Consider the following 15,111-nt stretch of genomic DNA (forward strand, 5'->3'; position numbering starts at 1 on the left):
AATAATAACTCAAAAGTATCTCTTTTGAGTTATTTCCAGTCTTTAGCTTTTAGCTCTGTAGTTAATAACTTTGTGTATATGTCCTTTTATATTTTTTGCCAGTGTGTCTTTGAGATAAATTCTAGAAGTAGGATTATGGGATCCAAGGGTAAATGCGCATGTGATTTTGCTACATGATGTCAAATTCCCATGGGATATCCCCAACAGCAATGTATGAGGGTGCCTGTTACCTTGAAGCTTCTCTAGTAGAGTGCATTATCAAATGTTTGCCATTTTAATAGGTGAAATGTCTCAAATGTTTATAATACTTAAAGATGAACATCTAACTCTCCCCCACTTGAGGTAATCTATTTTTGTACTAGTGGTAGATTGAAGGAATTTTTAATAGATTGGACATGGTGCTAGGCACAGTCCACATCAATTAAAAAATCATTATTTGAATAATATGGAGATAATATTGGAAGCATAAAGTCTAAAATATCAATTCTCTTTATCTGCATTACTTTGAACTTAACTACGAACACTGATTCCAAAGTGAGAGACATCTTTGAGGAAACTCTTGTCCTACCTTATTATATGGGATTTAGAGAATTTGGAGAAACTGTATATAAGCTTTGCAGGGAATTTTGAGACACGAATCTTAAGGTTTTAAGTTCCGTTAGCCATTGCCATTCTTTTCACTAGAATGTCCCTTGATAGGTTAATTTTACCTATAGCATTTAGCATAGTACCTGGCATACAGTAGGTGCTTATTTAAAGCCTATTTATTTAACAGCTGAATGAATCCCTGCCTTTTCCCTATGTTGTGATTTAATACCATCACTAATTTAAGATCTGTTAGATGGAACCAGAAAATAGAATATACTGGCTTCACTTTCTTGGGACACACATTAAGGAGCAAGTGTTTACTAAATTGTTTGTCCTTTTTCACTGTTTATGTTCAATTTTTGAATTTCATTATTTTCATCCATTGTTTATCCTTTCCTCAATATTGAACTTCAGTTCTCATCAGAATTCACTTTTTCTTAACCAGGGCTAGCTCTCAAAAATTATATACATTGAGTGTTTCATAAAGAACTATTTCATTGAAAGCAACAAAAATCCCTTCTCTCCAAGATTTAACAGCAGAGAATGTTTGCTAAATGTTTTGAAAAATACGCTCATTTTAGAAAATATCTCCAAACTTTCCATTCCTAAAATAAAAAATCTAGTTGGTTATAATTCTATCTACACAATTTCATATTTTGCTCTTTTCACTTAATAAGTATTTTCCCGTGACATAAAAAATTTTGAAAGAATATTCAAAGTGAGTTAAAATACCTCAGAGGACCCTGTGTACACATTCAGAGCACCAGAAAGAGTATTTGTGTCTCTCCCCCTTACGTATACAGTGATTGAAAGTGTCAGCTGCCTCAAGGGTATGATGTGAAAATTTTGTTTAAAAATAGAAATTGCAGGGGGTGTGGCTTCCATCCCTGGTCAGGGAGCTAAGATCCCACATGCCTCGTGGCTAAAAAACCAAAACATAAAACAGAAGCAATATTGTAATAAGTTCAATAAGGACTTTAAAAATGGTCTACATCAAAAAAAAAAAAAAGATAATTCACCTTGAAAATAGTCTGACAAAGTTTGGTGCTAACTAAATAAATCCTGACTTTTTTTTTTTTCTGTGGTACGTGGGCCTCTCACTGTTGTGGCCTCTCCCGTTGCGGAGCACAGGCTCCGGACGCGCAGGCTCAGCAGCCATGGCTCACGGGCCTAGCCGCTCCGCGGCATGTGGGATCTTCCCGGACCGGGGCACGAACCCGAGTCCCCTGCATCGGCAGGCGGACTGTCAACCACTGCGCCACCAGGGAAGCCCAGTCCTGACATATTTTTTATGGAAAAGACAGACCAGTAATGGTGGTTCTAGAGCTGAAAAGTATGAAGCGTGCCCATAAGGTACCTCAACCTCTGTGCCTGAGTGCTGGACTGTGTTGGGACTTATATTTATGAAGTATTCGGGAATTTATTCAAAGATTCAGAGAACGGAAAGTGATGAAAACAGAACCCAAAATGAAAATGACACTTTTCAAGTAGACCGTTGTTATGCCTTTTGGAGGGGTGGGAAAATACGGAGGGATTTCCCTGACTTTTTGTGGGACAGAACAAGAATATCTGATTGGTGAGAACATAAGTACCAAAATGACCTTCGGTCACCCTTAGGTTTGGCCAGTAACTCTAGGAATATAAACAGGTGGGCCACAAATCCAAGTGCTGATGAACGACCTACACCAGCAGAATTTCCTTCTTCCTTCTGGGTCAGAGAGCGTCTCCTTCCCAAAGAGTTGGACCCCCAACTCTATAAGGCAAGCTACTTTCTTTACAGTTTTCTGGGTATCAGTGTGACAGTCTCATCCCTGCCTTCACTGGGAGGAAAAGGAAAGGCACCACCTCCACCGGCCTCAGCCATACGTTGAAGCACTCGGGAATTCCCCGGATGTGAAGCAAGCGCTTTAGAAATAGGCCAACTGCCAGGGACTGCAGTAGGCAAAAGGGGAGAAAACGCTTAAAGAGGTAGGTGGGAAGGCATTTTATTCCTCTTCTGTTTTTAACTTTGAGAATTATTTATTTTATTTCATTGTTTTGCGGTACGTGGGCCTCTCACTGTTGTGGCCTCTCCCGTTGCGGAGCACAGGCTCCGGACGCGCAGGCTCAGCGGCCATGGCTCACGGGCCTAGCCACTCCGCGGCATGTGGGATCTTCCCGGACCGGGGCATGAATCCATGTCCGCTGCATCGGCAGGCGGACTCTCAACCACTGCGCCGCCAGGGAAGCCTTGTTTTTAGCTTTGACTTGCAGCTCTTGCATACGGAAATTCTATAGCTTCCCCAGTTTGAGGACCCCACCCAAGAATCTAGAGACAAGCGGCGCACGGCCAGCTTTCTACCCCAGGCCTAACGGGCCACTCTGGGAGGAGCCTAATGGGTCCAGCCACCGCGGCCTAGAACGCCAACAAGTAGGGTAGGAGAGGCTGGAGATGGGGGCGGGACGGCGCGGCTGCCTGACCGCTGATTGGCTGATGGCACTCATCGCCTGGTGCCATTTGTTGTTGGAGGGGCGCACCTGACGTAGCCGGCGTCCTGCACGTGCAGCCGTTTAAGCGGCGTCAGCGCCTGTGAGGACCCCGGGAGAGCAAGCAGCAGGGAGGTGAGTGGGCCAGCGGCTTTTTTCCCCCCGGTATGCGCCTCGTCCCGACCCTCTGGGCTTCCCAGTAGCTGGACTTTGGGCCGACTGAAGGACGGATGGGGTGGGCGGGGGTTTGAAGCAGTCCTTTGGCGTCATTCTGATTCCTGCCGGAGGGTCCAAAAGCACCGTGGGTGCCCGAAGTCTGAGGCTGAGGCCTGCAGAGGAGGTGAAGGAGCCTTTTTGACCAGCCCCTGCTCGTCTTTTTCTCTGAACGGGGATGGTTGTAGTAACACTGTGTATAAATCCTCCTTGGCGAACCCAGTCCTTTGTTGGAGGTATTTGGGCCACCTAACCACTGCTTCCTTCCCTGACAAACTTCGAGGCCTTGATTCCCCCCTCCCCCACCCCAAGAAACTTAGTCAAAAACTTCAAGCTAAACGTCTTACCTACTTTTGAAGGGAGGCATGTGAAGGGAGAAACCTTGAGTAGTATCTGAAAAATTTCCCCTCCCCTTAATATACAATAAGACGTTTGGGGACTCTTCGTTGGAGAAGACAAATTCTGTCAGCAGATTTTGGGAGAAAGCCTAAACATCAGTGGGGACATGGTGATTGTTAGAGTGATTAGGTAAGTGGTTCAACTAATTTTTAAAGAGAAAAGGGATGGACATAAATGCTGTCTCTAGGGAAGAAACAAAACTTAATTGCTTTTCTTGCAAAAACTTTTGGGGAGGATCAACACTTAGTTGAGTAGTTTGGCGGGGTATATGTGAAATGATGAGGGTTTATGCTTTTAAAGATACGATTCTGATCGAAGCTAAATGTGCATGTTTGTATTTTTATGAAAATAGAACTGGAAGCCACCATGGGAGATGAAGATTGGGAAGCAGAAATAATCAAACCTCGTATGTCTTCCTATGTTCCTGTATTTGAGAAGGTAATAAAACTTAAAGTTTGCAGTTATTAAATGCTGCAGATTTTATCGAAGTTGAAAATGACTGTGGTGAGAAAGTTCTAAATTACAGTTTGCTGTGCTTATCTCCGTGTGATTGTTATTAACTATCTCATGGGGAATGATGAAGAGGCACGCTAAGCCTCAAATAGAATAAAATAGTCTGAGGTAATTTGATAATTAAAAACTAAAATGTATATAATAATATTAACAATTTAATTTAAATCTCAGTGATTTAGGACTTGTGGGTGAAAGCAAGCTTATGCTAATGTGGTTGAATGTCTATGAGATACAGTCATATAGAAAACTGAAAAAATATAATTTGATTTTGGTTGACGTTTTGAATTCTGAAAATTGGTTTCCTACAAGCAGGGCTCTCAAGATAAAAACATTAGGCTGATTCAGAGGGTAATATCAGTTTGATCTTCAAATGTACAAATCAGCAGATCTTTTTTCTCAATGGTGTTTGAAGAGTTACATTAGAATTCAGAAGAAGGGGTTATGGAGTGGGTTTTGGATTTCAGTTTTGACTTGAAAATTGACTTAATAAGGTGAATAGACTCTACTTTAGAAGATAGTGTATTTTAACGGGTTGCTTTTACGTGTTATGTACTTGAAAATGTCTCCAAAAGTTGATTTTTTTCCTTTTAGAATTTCCAGTTGGTTTTTATGTTAGTCAATTCTGACACTTTCTATTTCAAGTGATGTCTTAGTGGAAATTCTTAATTTACTCCAAATCATAAGATAAGTAATTCTTTGTCTCGATTGGATTTGATCTGTATGTATATAAAGTTTATATTAAAATACCTAAGATGTTAATCTGAATTTATGGTGTTTCTTGTTTTGGGACTTATTTTAGAAGTCTGAATTTATCGTGTTTCTTGTTTTGGGACTTATTTTAGAAGTAACATCTTTTGTATGTTATCTTTTTATAGTCTTCCCATCATAAAAATATTGGAACACCATTGGGAAAGGAGGAGAAAAATCACTTAACAGTCTTGCTCACTAGCACAAATGCTCTGTTTTTAGTAAATTTTCTTCTATTTTTCCCAAACATGTTTTTGTATAGATTGTAATGATAGTACATAATAATAATTTTTGATTTCAGCTTTTTCACTCTTCAGCATTAACTATTCCATATTACTAATTTCCTAAAAATAATTTCTAATAGTTATATAATATTTCATGGAATAGAGCTACCATAACATAAATAATTTTCTGTTGATGTGAATTTAAGATGTTATCTTTCCACTGTAATATTGTCACAAATATCTACAGTTTATTCTTTGTTTTAATTTGGGGGTATTTTTTTCAAAAATGAAGTTACTTGGTCAAAGAATATTTTATGGTTCTTTCTTTCCCTGGTTCTCAGCAGATTTGTTCTAATACAAAGTTAAACTCACAGATACAGATGTTCTTCCACTTGGACTTGTCTAATTTTTATTTTTTCTTACTCTGAGATTTTGTCTTCACTAACTATTCTTCAAACAGAATACTTACTGCACTGTAGCATGTTGTTCATGGTTATTGCAAAGGTGTCTGAAATTGAGGATGGTCAACTGTCAGGCTTCCAGATTTACCTTTTGGAAATCTTTGTGCTATTCAGTAACATACTTTGTTTCTTGATATTGGTCATACTGAGTTTATATTAATTTATGTTAACATTTCTACCTTATTCTTAGTACCTATTTGTGTGGGGCCAGTTTGTAGTGTTGTGCAATTAGTTATTTGGCCTACTTGATTCTAAGGAACATGGTGCAATCAGTGGCTTTGTTTGCCTGCCTTGGTTGAATAAGAAATGTAGAACTAAGGATGAATACGTGACATCTTTTTTTCCTGTGATACGCGGGCATCTCACTGCTGTGGCCTCTCCCGTTGCGGAGCACAGGCTCCGGACGCGCAGGCTCAGCAGCCATGGCTCACTGGGCCCAGCCGCTCCGCGGCATGTGGGATCTTCCCGGACCGGGGCACAAACCTGTGTCCCCTGCATCGGCAGGCGGACTCTCAACCACTGCGCCACCAGGGAAGCCCCATGACATTTTCATGTAGGAACAATCTGAGGTCTTTTCTTCAGCCTATTTTCTTTTAAAGGCACCATTTTGATTGGTTGTTCTAATTGAATTTCCATTTCAAGAGACAGCTGGGCTTCCCTTTTGTTCAATTTATATTGGCTCTGAGACCATCTTGGATTGGTAACAATATCTGTGATCAGCGCTTTTCTTTTTTTTATTAATTTTTAAAAATTGGAGTATAGTTGATTTACAATGTTGTGTTAAGTTTCTGCTGTATAGCAAAGTGAGTCAGTTATACATATACATCCACTCTTTTTTAGATTCTATTCCCATATAGGTCATTACAGAGTATTGAGTAGAGTTCCCTATGCTATACACTAGGTCCTTATTATGTGATCAGCCTCTTCTGAATGCTTCTCAGGATCCTTACTTGGAGATTTAATATTGATACATGCCTATATAATTTTGAACTAACAGGCTACTGTTCTGGTAGTTCTCAGAACTTCCCAATTCTAGTTTTTGAAGTGAGTGTACCACCTGAAGATAGAATAATAAAAGATGTGGGGTTGAGAGAAATTTCATAATGTTAACAGTTGCAGCAGTCCAGAAATCCCAGTGGTTAGGCATTTGCACGTTGCATGCAGAGTTGTTGGGATGAGTGGTTGAATGGATGAGTATGATGACTGTAACAGGATACTGGGTTTGCTTGCTAGTTGTAATGTTTCTTGTTAGATGACCCTGGGAGTAAGTCTACACAGTGATCACTTCTGTCTGATCTTTTTGCCTTTTTTGTGGCATATTTCAGAGGGCAGATACTCTTGTGATTAAAGTGGAAACAGCTTGAGATAATTAGTCCATCCACAATTATAATTTTATTAAGCAGTAAAAGCAAAGTTTGTAATAATTGTTTAGATAAGAAAGTAAAGTTCATGGCTTCTTTGTTCATGTTCATACTGCAGTTCTGAAGTAGCAGGGGAAAATGTGGTGGTTGGACATCGTTGAGTTGGCAGACCTAAGGAAGTTGATGTGCTGGAGCCTGAGGAAGATTTCCAGCAATTTCTGCTGCTAGTCATCAATGAGATGTGGGAGGATACTGTGTCTCTTACTCAAGAGCACAGAAAATCATATATGCTGAATAGGAGCAAGTTGTGGGAGATACACAATATGTTCATCCAAATAAAAACCCAGGAAAGTGCTCTCACTCATCTCCCAAATCTAAATGACGAAGTCAAGGGCAGAGCGACAAGTATGAGAAGACTGAGGAGAAGGCTAAAGAGATTGCAATGATGGTAGAAATGTTGGTCGAGCTAGTCCAGGGGATAGAGAAAAGTGAATCCTCTTGAAGGAGGATTGGCAGTTTATGATCAGAGGATTCCAGTGAACTGATGGAGATTGGCTGATGCCCACGAGAACCTAAAACCAGAGAGTCTTTCGTTTTCTCCCTTTTTTTCTCTATACTCTGTCCTCACAGTAGGTTTGTGGTATAGTCTGCGGTTGATAACGTCGACGTGACTTTTGATTGCTAAATGTTTTTGTTTGGGGAAATAACTTTTATTTGGAAAATGCTGTCACGTACAGAAATTAGGTCTTAGATTGTAAGCGTTTGCAACAGACACATTTGTTCCTGGGCTTTGGTTATTGTTTCTATTTTGAGGTGCTTTGCTCTTTCTTATGTGACATGATAGGTCATCTGGAACCTTAGGTCTGTGTGTGATACATGACACTCAGAGTTGGAGTTCTCTAGCTCTGGAGGTGCTGAAGGAGCTGCATTAATTCTAGAAGATGACTCCATGCAGCAATTGCTGGAGAAACTGAAGAAGGGACCAGACTTCGACTGGGAATGTGAATGGGGCTGATCTGGCTTGGACTGATGAATCAGAAGAAGGGATGGAGGATGGTATTGTCTGTATTTGGGGGCTTTAATTTCTGTTTTAGATCATAGGAGGAGAGATGTATTTTGTCCAAAATTTAAATTTTACGTGGCATGCTATGTGATGCAACATATCTGGTCAGTTTATTTGGACAACGTAACTCAGCTTTATTTGACATGGAACCTAGAATAGGAGATGAGATCTTGGTATTCTGTACAAGTTGATTTAGTACTCTGATGCATTTCAGGGTATTCTGGGCATAAAATGGAGGATATTTACAAAGGTCCTTAAAGGGCTGGGGAAGAAACACATGGAACTGTCTGCATAGGTCCCTGAATGGACAGGGAAGAGGCATCTTCAAGGTTCATAAGCTGTCCAGCTATAAGTTCTCTTGAGTAGCAGACCTGACAAGTAATTGAGATCAAAACCCTACCATGTTTTAAAAAAAACAACTTAACATGTTAATGGAAGTATTCATTTGTTTGGAAAGACAAAAGATCTAAAAAAAAAAGTAAGATATTCCAGAATTGAAAATAATAAGAGTACGTATAAGGTAAAAAGAAATGAGTTCATCAAAATGCAAATTATCTGTAGCCACCTGTGAGAACCCTTATGTTTAAAACATTTTGAAATTTCTCAATTGGTGCATTTGGATGGGTAAAGAGGTTATAAATATTTTATAGCTAAGTGTTCTAAATATAAGGTAATGTTAAGACCTAAGACTCAGCACATTTTTTTATTATTATTATTATTTTTCTTTTTTGGCTGCACTGGGTCATTGTTGCTTTGCTGGCTTTCTCTAGTTGCGGTGAGCAGGTGACATTGTGGTGCGGTGGCTTCTCTTGTTGTGGAGCACAGGCTCTAGGCGCACAGGCTTCGGTAGTTGTGGAGTGCAGGCTCAGTAGTGTGGCACACGGGCTTAGTTGCTCCACGGCATGTGGGATCTTCCCGGACCGGGGATCGAACCCATGTCCCCTTCATTGGCAGGCAGATTCTTAACCACTGCACTGCCAGGAAAGTCCCAGCACATTTATATTTGAGCCATACTTGGTGCTGGAGATAGTGGTGAATGTGATAGATAAGGGGCTCACTGTCATGGATGTTCTATTTTACTGGGGGAGACAGAATAAGCACATTGAAAATCAAATATAGAGTGAAAAATATTATGAAAAAAATCAGGAAAATGTGTGTGTGTGTGTGTGTGTGTGAGAGAGGGGGGAGGGGAGAGGGAGGGGAGGGGGAGGGGAGGGGGAGAGAAGGAGAGAGAGAGAGAGATTGAGATGGGGTAGATTTAGATCACATGGAGAGGAAAAGCTTCCCTGAGACTATGACTCATGAGCTGGAGACCTGAAGCAGTCCCAATAGGACATGATGTGTAAAGATCCAGAGAAGGGAACAAACTTGGGGTATCAGGGCAACAGGAGGAAGTACAATGTATTAGTTTCCTATGGCTGCTGTAACAAATTACCACAAACTAAGTGGCTTACAGTAACAGAAAAATTTCTCTTACAGTTCTGGAGGCCAGAAGTTAGAAATCATGGTGTCAGCAGTGCTGTCTTCCTTCTGTAGGCTCTAGGAGAGAAGCCATGCCTCTTCCAGCTTCTGGTGGTTATGGGCAGTCCTTGGCTTGTGGCTGCCTCTCTTTCTGCTGTCTTCACAGGCCTTCTCTGTGTTTGTGTTAATACCCTTTGCCTCTCATAAGGTCACTTGTGATGACATTTAGAGCCCACTGTGATAATCTGGGGTAATCTCCTCATTTCAGAATTCTTTTTTTAAAAAAAATTTTGGGCTGCGTTGGGTCTTCGTTGCTGCTTGCGGGCTTTCTGTAGTTGCGGCGAGCGGGGGCTACTCTTCAGTTGCAGTGTGTGGGCTTCCCATTGCAGTGGCTTCTCTTGTTGCAGAGTACGGGCTCTAGGGCCTGTGGGCTCAGTAGTTGTGGCACACGGGCTTAGTTGTTCCACGGCATGTGGGATCTTCCTGGACCAGGACACGAACCCGTGTCCCCTGCTTTGGCAGGCAGATTCTTAACCACTGCACTGCCAGGAAAGTCCCAGAATTCTTAATTATATCTGCTCGATCTCTTTTTTCCAAATAAGATAACATTTACACATTTCAGGAATTAGGACAATATCATTGAGTGGCCATTATTCAATCTGCTATAGCTAGTATGGCTGAAGCACAGTGAGATAAGGCAAGATTGGTAGAAAATGAAATCCGAGAAGGAAAGAGGAAAGGAGGAGAGGGAGAGGACCCTGGAGATAGTGGTGGACATAGAGCTGATAGGACTGGATGGGCTGGATATGGGGAATGAAAGAGAGAGTGATGCCAGGTTTTTAAATTTAAGCAACTAGATGGATGATGGTGCTCTTTCCTGAAATGGGAAATACGTGGAAGATGAACAAATTTGGGAGGGGAAAAATCAAGAATTCTGAATTTGCTGTGTTCAATTTGAGATACCTAAGAAAACATGTAAGTAAGAATGCCAGTCAGTAGATAATATGAATTTGTTGCTTAGGAGAGGGATCGGAGCTATAGATACAAATTTGGGAATTACCTATATATTAGTGGGATTTAAAGCTGTGAGATTGGGTAAAGTTGGATAGAGTAAAATAGACTGAGGGCTGTGCCATGAACTGTGGGGCACTCCAACTTTAAAGGAACGTTAGAGGAGGAGCTGGCAAAGGAGATTGAGGAGGGAGTGGCCAGTGGGGCAAGAGGAAAACCAGGGGAGTGTGTGTTCCTTAAGCCAGAGAAGAATGTTGGAAAGAGGAAGGAGAGTCTGTTGTTTCAAATGCTGCTGAGAGTTCTGGTAGGATGGAACATAAAAGTAGTAATTTTATTATATAATATCCTTATTTTAAGCTTTTTCAGAGCAGAGGTGAGGATGGAGGCTAGACTAGAGTGGCTTGAAGGAAAAATGGAATATGAGAAAGTGGAGGCAGCAACTGTAGACAAGATATTTTGCCTACAAAGGAGCAGAGAAGTGATATAATAGCTGGAAGGAAATATGAAGTTTATTTTTAAGGTAATGAAAAAGGTTAAGGATTTTTTATGATGAAAGATGAATTCTGTTGAAAAAATTTTTTTTAATTTGCCTTGGAATGTATTTGGGACATTAAATTCCACAGTCTGAAGATTGTCTAATAATAATAATTTTTCGATTCTTTGGTGCCAGAGTGTTTCATTACTTTTTTATCAGTTATATAATGCTAAAAGTGTTATAACACTTATAAAACCAGGCCTTTTTTGGGCTCTATTCATCCAGTAATACCTTGGCCACTAGAAAAGAGAAAAAAGTCTTCAGGGTTTCAGTTTAAACAGGAAAAACTGGATTACTTTTCTTGTTTTAATGTCTATGGTAATCATAAATTGGAACTTTATACTGTAGCCCAAGCTATTTCCAGGATTCTATTATCTATTTTTAATAAGTCAGAAAAATAACTGGATGACTTTCGAGCTTTATAAAGGTAGTTTTTAAAGTCATTTAGTGTCTTCTGTGAAAGAAATTTTAGATGAAAGTATTACCTGAAGAGACCTACCTTGGTACACTCCCTCCAGCTTTGGGTTTATTTAAAGGAATTTATTTGAAAAAATATTGTGATTCTTCTAATGCAGTCAGTTAATTAAAGTATTGTCTGTAAATTTTAGGTCACTTTTCGTTTTTAAATTATTGAATTCTGATTTTGATGTGCAAGAATTTCAGAGCTCTGTTCAAAAGTTTTGCCTTAAGTAGAGGAAGCTTGTTGGAGAGGAAATAAAGATTGAATGATGATAAGGACATCCTAGGAGTTAGAAGTGAGAAAAATGTTACTCATGTTGTCATTAACCCAGGAATACCCTGAGAAATGTTGGAAGGTTCCAAAATTAACTTGACATTTAGCTATGAATTTTCTGAGTCCAACAGTCGTTACACCATTGCAAGCGTAATGCGTATGTATTAATAGCGAATAAATTTTGAGACTGAAGTAGGGAAAATGGGACAATCAGTATTTGGGAGCATTAAAGGCAATCTTGAACTATTTCTGTGACAAATTTGATTGAAATTAACCATGAATATTCTGACCTGTAGCTGGCATCCACCATTTCATTGGATTTTTAGTGCACCTGCGAGATACATCTGTAGATACACTGTTTTTAGTGCATAAGTGGTTTTCTTTACTTTAGAATTAATTCTCTTTTTAAAAATGTGAGTACATTAGTTTCACTTCATACAAAAACAATTGAAGTTTAAAAATAAATTTCTGTAGTGCTTTACTGTAGAAATTGTTATCTGCCACTCTCCTTCTGTGCTGTACTTTATTCTGTACAGATGTGATGAGTATATGGTAAAATACTGAACTCTGTAACCTGTATTGTGTATTGGCAGGTATTGATTTATTCATGTATTACTTTGGTTATTGTAGTTATATAATAATAGTATTTGATTATACTTTTCAAGTAGGGTGGCTAAAATTTTATTTGAAGTTGGGTGTCAGCAAACCCCATAAAGGGCCAGGTAGTAAACATTTTAGACTTTGAAGGCCTTATGGTCTCTGTTGCGACTTTGCTATTGTAGTGCAAAAGCAGCCATCGACATACCTAGATGAGCTGAGGGTGGCTGTGTTCCAGTAAAACTTTATTTACAAAAACTGGTAGCCCACCAGATTCGTCTTGTGGCTGTAGTTTGCTGACCAGTGTTTTAAGTGATATATTAATATGCTATACGTACAATGTTAAAGTGGAGGTGTTTAGAGTAATTAATAAAGGAACATGCAGTGACTCAGAAAATCTTACATTCTATAATTGTTTTGTTCTGAACAAAACCCAGCTGTTAAAATTTTGTAGTATTTGTGAGATAGATTACACATTTTTATTATTCAGAGTAGAAAACTAGTCTTTTCTTTTTTCTTACAGGATAGGTATTCTTCTGGAGCAAATGGAGACACTTGTAACAGGACTGTGGCTTCCTTGTCAGGTATGTGTTAAGGCAAAAAGGTAAAACTGTTTTTAGGTTAAGGACTTCATCCATTGGATGAGGAGCTGACTAGTAGATGTCTTATAGAGGATGTTTTCTAAATTTTCTAGTGAGAATTCATTCTGGCTTGAATATTTTGGGTTGGGGGCCACTTACAGCTAAAGGAAAGGAGAGAGGAGAGAGTGTAGTGGTATAGAGTGTATCCTTTGATTTAGTAGGTTTGCTGTAAAACCTTTGCCCAACCTGTTTGGCTTTCAGGCTGCTTAGGGAATTGCCGGGGTTCCTGATGTAAGGCAGTAGGAGATTGGACTCTGTAAGGTGTTGAAGCAGGTTGCAATGGTGGTGACCTGTCAGGATAACAACTGTTTAAACCAAACTCATATCAAGATGATATGAGTTTCTTTGGGATCTGAAAACAAATTTAGGGGAGGTCCTAGGCAAATAAGAGAAATAAATCAAGATAAGGGAGCTGTTGTTTTCCCCTACCACTTATTTCCATCTGGTTCACCTACATATTTTATAAAGTTGATGTGGATGGGAAGATGGGTGGAAGTGGTAGGACCTGGGCTATGAAGGTAAACTTATGGCAGTAGTGTTTCATTTTGTTGAAGTCCAAAGCAGGTTGAAATGCTATTTCTACTGTTTTTCTTCAGTTTTTCTTATTGTGGTAAAATACACGTAACACAAAATTAACTGTATTAACCATTTTTAAGTGTACAGTTCAGCGACATTAAGGACATTCATATTGCTGTGCAGCCATCACCACCATCTACTTCTGGAATTTTTTCATCTTCCCAAACTGAAACTTCATGCCCATTAAACAGTAACTCGCCAGTCCTTCGTCTCCTCAGCTCTTGGCAATCACTGTTTACTTTCTATGAATTTGAGTTACTATGAATTTACTGTGAGTCTCTGAATTTGAGTAACTACTACTTTTAAGTCTTACTCTGATGCAAGAGAGGGCCTGGTGACACCAGGTAGTTTCATTTCTCTCATCAAAAATTAGTGGATGAGGTAAAACATTTTATAGTCTAGGAAGCTACTGGCTCACTGAAGCCTGTCCCAAAGAGAAAAAACCCGTGGAGAGGTAGTTTCTAAAATGTGAAGGGGAGTTCGAGAATCAGAGTTCATCGGGTTAAAGCAAATTTAATTCCCATGTTCACCTTAATTTCAGAGTAATTCTCTCTCTCTCTTTTTTTTTTAAGAGTAATTCTCTTGATAGAAGGAAGTTGAGTTTAGAAGAAATGCTTTTGCTATTACCAAGATGCATTTGTCCTTTGTAAACATTTAAATGCAGCGGTTTAATATAGACTATTCAGATTCTCAGAAGTTTATGAAATTGCTGCCTGCTGAAACCCTAGCAGAAGGCTAACCACATGTATGTGTGTGTACTTGAAGTATTAAAAAAAGAAAATTGGGTAAAAGTAATCTATACTTCTTAACACATCTATATGCATAGATCATTGTGTAATCAGGAGAAACCTTGTTCTGTGAGGTGTCAAAGATAATTTTTGTAAAGGAATGAAAGTTTGGGTCTATAGTATATTAAGGTATAACGTGACTTTGTAGTGAAATCGTCAGTAAACTAGATTGAAATAGCCACCAACTAAAACCCTGGACTTCTCTTAGCATTAGATCTTGAATGTTCAGGCTAATGATATAAAATCAAATAACGAAAAATATAGATTGCCTGCTCACCTTCTGGATAACAAATACTTTGGTAGCTCTTTTTTTTTTTTTTTTTTTTTTTTTTGCGGTATGCGGGCCTCTCACTGTTGTGGCCTCTCCCGTTGCGGAGCACAGGCTCCGGATGCGCAGGCTCAGCGGCCACGGCTCACGGGCCCAGCCGCTCCGCGGCATATGGGATCCTCCCAGACCAGGGCACGAACCCGTGTCCCCTGCATCGGCAGGCGGACTCTCAACCACTGCGCCACCAGGGAGGCCCGGTAGCTCTTTTTTAAGTAAAATATTTTTTTCATGAAAATAAATTTCCTATTACAGAAATACATACTAGGCCAATGAATGCTATACTAAGTTAATACCTAGATACTCTTATTGCAAAAAAAAAAATAGTGGAAAAACTTAAATATAGTTGTGAAAAGAAAGAAAATGAAGTGAAATCTTGGCTCCCAGGTTTAACCCTGAGTGTCTGTTG

At 39.6% G+C, this 15,111-nt stretch overlaps 1 protein-coding gene and 1 pseudogene across 4 annotated transcripts in view; both read left to right on the forward strand.

The window, feature by feature from the left end:
- Nucleotides 1–4,032: 4,032 nt before the first annotated feature.
- Nucleotides 4,033–15,111, forward strand: part of DDX4 (DEAD-box helicase 4) — a gene marked incomplete at both ends in the record, with an annotated part of 70,298 nt that continues 59,219 nt past the window's right edge. For all 3 annotated transcript variants that reach the window (XM_081233005.1, XM_081233004.1, XM_081233006.1), the window contains 2 exons: nucleotides 4,033–4,104; nucleotides 12,896–12,956. In XM_081233005.1, coding sequence (XP_081089131.1) covers nucleotides 4,033–4,104; nucleotides 12,896–12,956 — 133 coding nt within the window. The remainder of the gene's footprint in view (nucleotides 4,105–12,895; nucleotides 12,957–15,111) is intronic.
- Nucleotides 7,111–7,474, forward strand: LOC308616484 (MORF4 family-associated protein 1-like; annotated as a pseudogene). The gene has a single exon. The product of its transcript is annotated as an MORF4 family-associated protein 1-like (transcript).

Source organism: Mesoplodon bidens (assembly GCF_964165515.1).
Source record: "Mesoplodon bidens genome assembly, chromosome: 4".
NCBI lineage: Eukaryota > Metazoa > Chordata > Mammalia > Artiodactyla > Ziphiidae > Mesoplodon > Mesoplodon bidens.